Source organism: Diabrotica undecimpunctata, chromosome 6 (assembly GCF_040954645.1).
Source record: "Diabrotica undecimpunctata isolate CICGRU chromosome 6, icDiaUnde3, whole genome shotgun sequence".
NCBI classification, from domain to species: Eukaryota; Metazoa; Arthropoda; class Insecta; order Coleoptera; family Chrysomelidae; genus Diabrotica; species Diabrotica undecimpunctata.
This window is the reverse complement of record NC_092808.1, coordinates 154,983,206-154,994,592: the sequence shown is the minus strand read 5'-3', so window position 1 is coordinate 154,994,592 and position 11,387 is coordinate 154,983,206. Positions and strand designations below refer to the sequence as shown.

The 11,387-nt window shown below is 31.8% G+C and overlaps 1 protein-coding gene across 1 annotated transcript in view; it reads right to left on the bottom strand.

Annotated features, from left to right (window-relative positions):
• Positions 1–3,391: 3,391 nt before the first annotated feature.
• LOC140444169 (uncharacterized) overlaps positions 3,392–11,387 on the bottom strand; it is a 38,149-nt gene continuing 30,153 nt past the window's right edge. Inside the window, exon 3 of the mRNA XM_072535871.1 lies at positions 3,392–6,867. Within this exon, the coding sequence (XP_072391972.1) occupies positions 3,452–6,867 (3,416 nt within the window). The 3' untranslated portion in view covers positions 3,392–3,451. The remainder of the gene's footprint in view (positions 6,868–11,387) is intronic.

The window sequence follows — 11,387 nt, the reverse complement described above, 5'->3', positions numbered from 1 at the left end:
ATTAATTATTAGTCATGAAACCTTAAATGGTTTTTTCACATCGATTTGTTAAGTAAGAAACTAGCCTCAGTCTGCTATGCAATTTGCAATAAGAACTGTTTCGGAGGAAATCAATTTAGCATCTTCCAAAATAACATATTTTTCTTTGTTAAATCATGTTATCATTATTAAAATATACAATGTTATCATCATTATAAACAATACCAAGATAATTTTATGTGTGAATATTACAAAAATGTCATTTTAAATGTTGTGCAATATGATATGAGTCAATTACATGGTACAATGAATACACAAGGTATGATATTGCGCATGACATTTGACAGCTGGCCCAGGAGTGTGACGTAGTTAAGATCGCCTGAACCACCTCGAACCCATTATTACAGCTTAACGTACACATTAATTTTGAAATTATGGTTAAAAAGTGATCTAATTTTTTTTAAATGTTTTGTTTTCGTTATAATTGAATAAAAAATATATTTTCAGTAGCGTAAAACCTTTACTTCTCCTAGAATTCAGGCGAAATATTTATTTTTGTTTTCATACATATACTAATAATATAAGTACTCTTTTTGTATGCAAATCCCTTGAAATTTAAAAATTTTCTGCAGAGGAAATACTGTGAATAGGTAAATAGTAGTAGATTTGCTTATTCTCATTTACTGTCACTCACTTCCAAGCAGTTTTACTGAAATAAAAACAAAATAGAGTACAATAGAGAAAAATCTGTTTTACAATTCCATATGGTATTTGAGATGAGTTATAATGAAATTTAGTAAAATAAAAAATATACACATTACTATAACCTACCGATTATTATATGCAAAATTTACATATCAAACAATATAATAATATGAAAATAAGACACAAATTAGTTCAAACACAAAACACAATAAATATCGACTTCAGACGACTTTACACCGGCAAGACAGAAAGCTTGTATAAAAACAAAAGTTCAACAATAATATCGGTTATCAATGGTGACTATTGCAAATTGCAAGTTATGAGATAATAAATATATTTTAAAGTAACTCAATACTGACTGAGTCATCTATGTTATAATAGAAAAATAATTTAGATATATGCTTACATATGTGTCTTTATACAAATGGTGTTTAGTTACTATTTATTTATACTGTATAGTATTTTTTTGTAAAACTGAAAGTTTTTATTTGCCATTGTATATCTGGTTTTGTACCTTTTTCAAAGTATGCTGTGCAATTGCTTGTTGCAATAGTGACAATGAAGATAAAATCTTTAGGTTTCATACATTTCCTAAAGATAGTGTGACCAGAAAACTGTGGATTATATCTTGTTGTAGATAGGATAATTTTAATTGTAATACGGCAAGAATTTGTTCTACACATTTTAAAACTGAAGATTACCAAAGAAATCTACAACAGGAACTTTTAAATTACGTTCCTAAAAAGGGTCTAAAACTGAAACCTGAGGCAGTACCTAGTCTTTATTTGCCTAAATCAACATCGGCTACCCTTTTAACCAACCAAAAGAAACGCGTACAAGGAGGCGAACACAAAGAGACAAAAAGTATGTTGAGCAGCTTGTTACTACTTCTAGGTCAACGACGTAAATCTAAATCTTTATTTTTATTAATTATTAGTCATGAAACCTTAAATGGTTTTTTCATATCGATTTGTTAAGTAAGAAACTAGCCTCAGCCTGCTATGCAATTTGCAATAAAAACTGTTTCGGAGGAAATCAATTTAGCATCTTTATCATCATCATCTATCATTATTAAAATATACAATGTTATCATTATTATAAACAATACTAAGATAATTTTATGTGTGAATATTACAAAAGATGTCATTTTAAATGTGCAATATTGTGTGCCCTCACTACACTCATATTCGATGGCCAGCTAGCTCATTCGATATAAATAAAGTTGACTTTGTCATTATTTATTTTGATTTTGTGTTTAGTTCAGTAGGTATATATACGTACAAATTTTGTGTATCTCCATTACCACTTTTCTGTATATTCTGGAGTATAAGTTAATTAACCTGTACCTACGTGTAATAAAAGATAATTAAAACTTGTCTTATAAAGGATATCTATGTTTTATAAAGGATAAATATTATAATAACATAATTTTATCATCTCTTTATAATTACTATAATTAAATTAGCCAAATTATATAAAAAAACTTAAAATTAAAAGTCTTTCCTATACAACTACATTCAAATGTTGCGGGAATAAGCGATCTTGACTACGTCATGCGCGAAAGCGAACCGATTTTGGAACATTATGTATCATACCTTGTGTATTCATTGTACCATGAGGTCTATAATATACGTTATTGGCTGTGAACTGTTTCAAGAAGGTTAATTCTAACCAGTGTTGCCGTAGTTATAAAAAATGTGTTTTCTTAAGAAAAATAAAAATTTTGATTTTTAATTATAGAACATTTTATTCTTACCTGCTTTTAATAGAAAATTACTGCTTTTTACCAGGGTTGAGTTTGGTTACCTTTATTGGTTTACATTTTTAATAATCAAATTTAAAGAAAAATATGAAATTTTTCAAATAAAAATTGTGAGCTTCCTAGTCTGATTTTAACTTAGGTTTGATGTTTTACATATACTTGATTGAGTGAAAAACGAAGATATTCGGAGAGAAATGGAAATTGATCTAAACATAATAGACACAATTGAAGTCTAAACTGGTATAGACACTTACATACACTTACTTACATAGGACTCCCGTTATGTTTTCCATGTTCGTCTGTATTGAGCTAGTTGATGTTAGCTTCTCCGTCTTTTTTTTTTTTTAATGTAGTCCATGTGGTTGTGGTTTTTCTATGCCTCGTTTATGTGCTCTTGGTTGAAATTCGTATTAGTCTCTTTGTCCACTTCTCTTCGCTCTCTTTTGTCATGTGCCATGGGAAATTCTGCGGTAGCGATATTTTCAGTATTAACGAGCGCTCCCAAGTATACAAATTCGGTAATTGCTTCGATTACGTCATTACAGCGTCTCCCAACATTATTAATATCAGCATAGGCAAGGATTTACACCGATTTGTTATATATTGAACCGGTGGTTGTGATCTGTAACATACGTTTTTTTTTTTGAGAGCCAGATTAAACAGTATAGAGACGAGAGATAGACTCCTGGCGCAGCCTCCTATTTGTTTTAAAAAGTTTAGACAATTTCCCCCGAATTCGTACTCTACATTAAACTTTCTTACGAACTAGGCGAACGGCAAACCGCAAAAAGATGACTATGACCTATCACTCGTTATCAACGAGCAACTTTGGTACTAAAATGTTCGTAATAGAAATCTGGAGAACTTTTAATGTTTTTTTTATTGGGGTGGAGGATAATGTAAATAAACATGAAAAAAGCAAAAATTTTTATTTTATAACTTTATTGAAATTTTATATATAACTCGTATGTGATAAATAGCAATTGTTTAAAACAAATTTCATACTTATAGAGCTATTTCTCTAGTGTGTCTTTTTACATGCGATTTCAAATATTGTGCTCGAGTATATTGCTTAAAACAAATTTCGCACTTGTAAGGTTTTTCTCCAGTGTGAGTCATCATATGTGATTTCAAAGTATATGCTGCAGTAAACTGTTTAAAGCAAATATCACACTTGTAAGGTTTTTCTCCCGTGTGTATTCTCAAATGTGATTTTAAATTAATTGCTTGAGTAAATTGCTTAAAACAAATATCACACTTGTAAAGCTTTTCTTCAGTGTGTGTTCTCAAATGTAATTTCAAATGACTCGCTGTAATAAACTGCTTGAAACAAATTTCGCACTTGTAAGGTTTTTCTCCAGTGTGAGTCATCATATGTGATTTCAAAGTACATGCTGCAGTAAACTGTTTAAAGCAAATATCACACTTGTAAGGTTTTTCTCCCGTGTGTATTCTCAAATGTGATTTTAAATTAATTGCTTGAGTAAATTGCTTAAAACAAATATCACACTTGTAAAGCTTTTCTTCAGTGTGTATTCTCAAATGTGATTTTAAATTAATTGCTTGAGTAAATTGCTTAAAACAAATATCACACTTGTAAAGCTTTTCTTCAGTGTGTGTTCTCAAATGTAATTTCAAATGACTCGCTGTAGTAAACTGCTTGAAACAAATTTCGCACTTGTAGGGTTTTTCCCCAGTGTGTATTCTCAAATGTAATTTCACATTAGTTGATTGAGTAAAGTGCTTAAAACAAATACCACACTTGTAAGGTTTTTCTCCAGTGTGTATTCTCAAATGTGATTTTAAATTAATTGCTTGAGTAAATTGCTTAAAACAAATATCACACTTGTAAAGCTTTTCTTCAGTGTGTGTTCTAAAATGTAATTTCAGAGTACACGCTGTAGTAAACTGCTTCAAACAAATTTCGCACTTGTAGGGTTTTTCTCCAGTGTGTATTCTCAAATGTGATTTTAAATTAATTGCTTGAGTAAATTGCTTAAAACAAATACCACACTTGTAAGGTTTTTCTCCAGTGTGTATTCTCAAATGTGATTTTAAATTAATTGCTTGAGTAAATTGCTTAAAACAAATATCACACTTGTAAAGCTTTTCTTCAGTGTGTATTCTCAAATGTGATTTTAAATTAATTGCTTGAGTAAATTGCTTAAAACAAATATCACACTTGTAAAGCTTTTCTTCAGTGTGTGTTCTAAAATGTAATTTCAGAGTACACGCTGTAGTAAACTGCTTCAAACAAATTTCGCACTTGTAGGGTTTTTCTCCAGTGTGTATTCTCAAATGTGATTTTAAATTAATTGCTTGAGTAAAGTGCTTAAAACAAATACCACACTTGTAAGGTTTTTCTCCAGTGTGTATTCTCAAATGTGATTTTAAATTAATTGCTTGAGTAAATTGCTTAAAACAAATATCACACTTGTAAAGCTTTTCTTCAGTGTGTGTTCTAAAATGTAATTTCAGAGTACACGCTGTAGTAAACTGCTTCAAACAAATTTCGCACTTGTAGGGTTTTTCTCCCGTGTGTATTCTCAAATGTGATTTTAAATTAATTGCTTGAGTAAATTGCTTAAAACAAATATCACACTTGTAAAGCTTTTCTTCAGTGTGTATTCTCAAATGTGATTTTAAATTAATTGCTTGAGTAAATTGCTTAAAACAAATATCACACTTGTAAAGCTTTTCTTCAGTGTGTGTTCTAAAATGTAATTTCAGAGTACACGCTGTAGTAAACTGCTTCAAACAAATTTCGCACTTGTAGGGTTTTTCTCCAGTGTGTATTCTCAAATGTGATTTTAAATTAATTGCTTGAGTAAATTGCTTAAAACAAATACCACACTTGTAAGGTTTTTCTCCAGTGTGTATTCTCAAATGTGATTTTAAATTAATTGCTTGAGTAAATTGCTTAAAACAAATATCACACTTGTAAAGCTTTTCTTCAGTGTGTATTCTCAAATGTGATTTTAAATTAATTGCTTGAGTAAATTGCTTAAAACAAATATCACACTTGTAAAGCTTTTCTTCAGTGTGTGTTCTAAAATGTAATTTCAGAGTACACGCTGTAGTAAACTGCTTCAAACAAATTTCGCACTTGTAGGGTTTTTCTCCCGTGTGTATTCTCAAATGTGATTTTAAATTAATTGCTTGAGTAAATTGCTTAAAACAAATATCACACTTGTAAAGCTTTTCTTCAGTGTGTATTCTCAAATGTGATTTTAAATTAATTGCTTGAGTAAATTGCTTAAAACAAATATCACACTTGTAAAGCTTTTCTTCAGTGTGTGTTCTCAAATGTAATTTCAAATGACTCGCTGTAGTAAACTGCTTGAAACAAATTTCGCACTTGTAGGGTTTTTCCCCAGTGTGTATTCTCAAATGTAATTTCACATTAGTTGATTGAGTAAAGTGCTTAAAACAAATACCACACTTGTAAGGTTTTTCTCCAGTGTGTATTCTCAAATGTGATTTTAAATTAATTGCTTGAGTAAATTGCTTAAAACAAATATCACACTTGTAAAGCTTTTCTTCAGTGTGTGTTCTCAAATGTAATTTCAAATGACTCGCTGTAATAAACTGCTTGAAACAAATTTCGCACTTGTAAGGTTTTTCTCCAGTGTGAGTCATCATATGTGATTTCAAAGTACATGCTGCAGTAAACTGTTTAAAGCAAATATCACACTTGTAAGGTTTTTCTCCCGTGTGTATTCTCAAATGTGATTTTAAATTAATTGCTTGAGTAAATTGCTTAAAACAAATATCACACTTGTAAGGTTTTTCTCCCGTGTGTATTCTCAAATGTGATTTTAAATTAATTGCTTGAGTAAATTGCTTAAAACAAATATCACACTTGTAAAGCTTTTCTTCAGTGTGTGTTCTCAAATGTAATTTCAAATGACTCGCTGTAGTAAACTGCTTGAAACAAATTTCGCACTTGTAGGGTTTTTCCCCAGTGTGTATTCTCAAATGTAATTTCACATTAGTTGATTGAGTAAAGTGCTTAAAACAAATACCACACTTGTAAGGTTTTTCTCCAGTGTGAGTCTTCAAATGTAATTTTAAAACACGTTCTACTCTAAACTGTTTAAAGCAAATATCACACTTGTAAGGCTTTTCTCCAGTGTGTATTCTCAAATGTTCTTTCAAATGAATTGCTTGAGTAAATTGCTTAAAACAAATACCACACTTGTAAGGTTTTTTTCCAGTGTGTCTTCTAAAATGTGATTTCAAATACTTTGCGGCAGTAAACTGTTTCAAACAAATTGCACACGCGTAAGGTCCTTTCCCAGTTTGGACTTTTATATTTTTATTTAATGTTTTTTCTTCAACGTATCTACCCAAATCTTCTTTAAGAGATGAATGTTCAGGTGTTTTCATAATTTTCAATTTATTCTTATTCTGCAAACAACCTAAAATATAAACCAACTGTATATATTTTACTTTATAGAAAAAAATATACAGAAACTATAGAACAGGAATAAAAAGTAACAAAAGTTTTTTTAGAACAAATAAATGTAATAAAAGAACAAAAGCATCGTTCTCTTTTATACTATATTAAATATAAATATAAAAAAAACGGCGCGTGGCACTTACGGAGTCCCGACAAAAGATGAAGAGGGGAAAAATCACAGAAAGTTAAAGATGCAATAAGAAAATCCTCATGAGATGTTTTGAAACATTTTTAACACCATTTGTCCAATAAGGTAAAGACGCCACCTAGGAAAAAAATCTGAACTACCAACATTTGACATTTCAATCATATTTTGTTTTTGAAACGATACGGTTGACGCATTGCTAATTCATTCTACAAATTGATTATTCAAATATTGTTAATCAGAAATTTCACTACTTTACCGTAATTAATTTTTTCGCAAAATTGTTAAATTATATGTTACTGTAATTATTGTAACGTAAAATCAATGACATAATATATATTTATTATATGTCATTGGGTAAGATAAACATAAAATCATTATAAAAATAAAATGACGTTTAACTAACGTCAACGCTTTACCAAAATAAAATAAAACTAAATAAGATTAAATAAAGGTAAATAGAATTGAATAAAATTAAATCAAGTTAAACAGAATTACGTAGAATTAAGTAAAAGCTATACTTGCAAAAACGCTGATATACCGTTTCTGTTTTATTTTCCATGTAAAATCCCATAAGAAAATGCTAAAGTTCATTCTGCTTATTTTTTGAGCGTTTTATGGTGGGTGTAGAATAGTTCGTCGAATCGTGACGTAGGATACATCACTGGAAACAAGAGAGGGTAGCGAATATGTTGACACAGAAAAACACACATTGCGGCATTGCTAAGAGGGTATTACATCATATCTCGTTTGTTATTGGTCCGATTGGAGCGTGTGATACGTTAAATGAAATAGAAGAATATCAGGAATATATTAAGATAGAAAAAACCAAACAAGGCGACCCTCTAAAAAGCACTACACGGTGTCTACATTACTAATGAACATATAGTTACATATGAGATATCATAGGGCACTATGGATAAAAATAGTTTAAGTATAAGACAAATTAAGATTTATTGACTTACAAAAGGACTCAGGCTGAGTTCAAAATAAACAACTGATCGAATCCTAACATGCGACATAGCAAATATAAGGGAGGATATAACAAATATAGAGTAAAGTGATCTGCAGAGTGCAAATACAAGGCGATATGTCACAAGCGTTTGAAACATATGCAGGGTTACGGCAGGAAGACGCGCTGGCGTGGCTTCTCTTTAATATAGCGTTAGAAAAGACTATAAGAGATGCCGAGTTACACAATAGGGGAACAATCTTTAATAAATCAACGCAGATTATGACTTACGCTGACGATCTGGATTTGATCGCACGTACTACACGAGGACTTAAAGAGATGACTTCCACCTTCTTGACAGCCGCACAAACTATGGGCCTTAAAATAAACGAGGAAAAAACCAAAATGTTAGCATCTATTCCAAATAACAGAGATAGAGCTAGAAACGCCGAAGAAAACTTCAGTATAGACCAATATAATTTTGAGGTAGTAAATAAGTTTACATATTACATATTTGGGTTCTCTCATAACAAACGATAATGACACATCTGAAGAAGTAAAACGGAGGGTACTGCTAGCAAACAAATGTTATTTTGGACTAAGCAAGCAGCTAAAAAACAGAAATTTAAGCCAGAAAACCAAACTAATAATATATAGAACACTCATCCTACCAGTGCTGACATATGGGTCAGAAACATGGACCATCTCCAAAACAGACGCAAATCTTCTGCTCGTCTTCGAAAGGAAGATACTAAGAAGAATAATGGGCGCATTCTGTGAGAATGGTATTTGGAGAAGGCGATATAATTTCGAATTGTACGAGAAGTATAAAAAAATAGTAAATGGTAGAGATGTAATATCCTTCATAAAAATAGGTAGGCTTAGATGGGCTGGACATGTGTCAAGAGCAAATGAAAATTACCCACCCAGACGAACTCTATTATCGGTCCCAGTGGGAAATAGGAGTAGAGGCAGACCACGACTGAGATGGAGGGACGGTGTGGACGAGGACGCAAGGAAAATCGGCGCGGCAAATTGGCAACGGTTGGCGATGAACAGAAACGACTGGCGAAATAGACTGGGGAAGGTCAAGGCTCAACTAGAGCTGTAGCACCACTGATGATGATAACAAATATATTTAGATAAAAAACAAACGAAGAGCCTATCAAAAGGGCACTACACATCGTCTTCGTTATTAATGAATGTAGAACAACATACGACATATCACATGACACTATGGATGATAATAGACATATTTGCTTTATATATAAAGCATAATGTAATTTCGCTTTATTGACCTAAAAAGGGCCTCTGACTGATTACAAAATAAACAACTAGCCTAATACTAGCATATGACACATCAAATCAAACGACGTGAGTATGTATATCTACATATTTATATATATATAAACTCATGGACAAAAATATCGAATATTTTGTAATTTTTCAATTGTTCTTTGTAGTCACTACTATTTCAAAATAATTTTAGATTACTGATGATACTTATATAGTAGGCTGATTTATTTAACTATTTTAAATTATTTTGACGTTTATTCAGCGTTTAGTGTCATTCGTATATTTTATCATAAAAAACCTTCGCGCAAAAGAAAAATCATAATAATTCGGTTATTTTTAGTTTAATTTTAAGTTTAATTAAAAATATTGTTTTGACTTTACAGGTAACAGTTAAATTTAAAACAATTATGCCACTAATTCGACACTGCAACTGCAATGAAGCCCAAGTAGCACAAATTGTAATTTTGTTATAGAAAGGATATGCTCAAAAAGATCTCGCACGACGTCTCAGGAGAAGTCAATCTACAGTTTCGAATACTTTAAAAAGGTACCGCGAAACAGGAAATTTTGTACGAACGCCTGGTCAAGGACGCTCAAGGGGCACAAACGTAATTGATGACCGATTTTTGGTTCTTATTTCTACACAAAATCGTTCATGCACCTCAGAAATGAGCTATTAAATTAAATTAAATGTCAGTTCAGATACAGTTAGAAGAAGATTAAAAGAAGAAAACTTAAAAAATCATAAATGTCGTCGTTTAGAATTTGCAAGAACACATATTCAGTGCAATATCGACAACTAAAAATGTTCTTTTCACTGATGAGAACAGAATGATATTGTGGAAGTCAGGTGGTCAAAATTACATCTACAGAAGAGTTGGAGAACGATTCGCCTGGTGCAATCTCGCCCAGACAGTTAGTTTTGGAGATGGTTGCATAATTCTTTGGGAAGGTATTAGTTAGGAGGTACGTACCGCATTTGTGGAAGTGATTGGACGGATATCCGGTGACCCTTACGTTTAAAACATCCTGCAAGATCATGTTTTGCCATATGTTGGTTACATTGGATGTGAAAGATTCGTGTTAATGCACGATAATCCTCGACAACATGCCGCTGCCATAGTGAGTAATTATCTTGATGAGGTCCAAATTCGAAAATGGGATTGGCCACCGTTTAGCCCAGATTTAAATCCAATACAGTACATGTAGGAGTACCCAAAACGCCGCATACGACAAAGAAATCCCGTTCCAAATACCACAGACCAGCTTCGCTGATGCATAGGATGAATGGAATGCAATTTCCCAAGGATATGTCCAAAATTTACTTGCAAGCATGCCGAGAAGGATGCAAGCAGTAATAAGAGCTAGAGAGGTAAATACTCGTTACTGATTATGCACTTCTTTCAAAGCTTGTTTAAGCAATTTAAATTAGCATTTAAGTATATACATATACATATATATATATATATATATATATATATATATATATATATATATATATATATATATATATATATATATATATACACTCGCGATCATAAAATCCGGGTCACTTTGAAAATCACCGATATTTCATTTTTAACGAGCTTTATCGTAAATAATAATAACACAAATACAAACTAATGCATGTTTCTGAGAATTGTTGCGGTTTCCTTTGTAACAAAGAATTCCAATAGTGCCGATTTCGCGGTTAAGTGCACACTTCCCAAAATGAACGCTACCTGTAACTCCGCTTGTTTTAAATGTCTCGTTTGTACTTCGACTTTCTGTTCAAATTCAACGGACAAACGTTTATTATTGCCACTATTAGTGTTTATTAGTGCCATTATTACTGTTTATTTTTTGACAAAAATGCCTTTGACTGTTTGAAACGGCACAAATTGTTGCATTTGTGGAAGACGGTCACACTCAACGACAAGTCGCAAGAACTGTTGGCGTAAGCCTTTCTACGGTTCAACGAGTGCTTCAACGCTTTCAGGAGGCAAGTTTGCTAACCAGGCGACCTCGCTCTGGACGAAGAAGAACGACCAAGGCACTAGATGACCGTTTCCTTGTGTTTCAGGCTTTACGAAACCGGACCTCAACT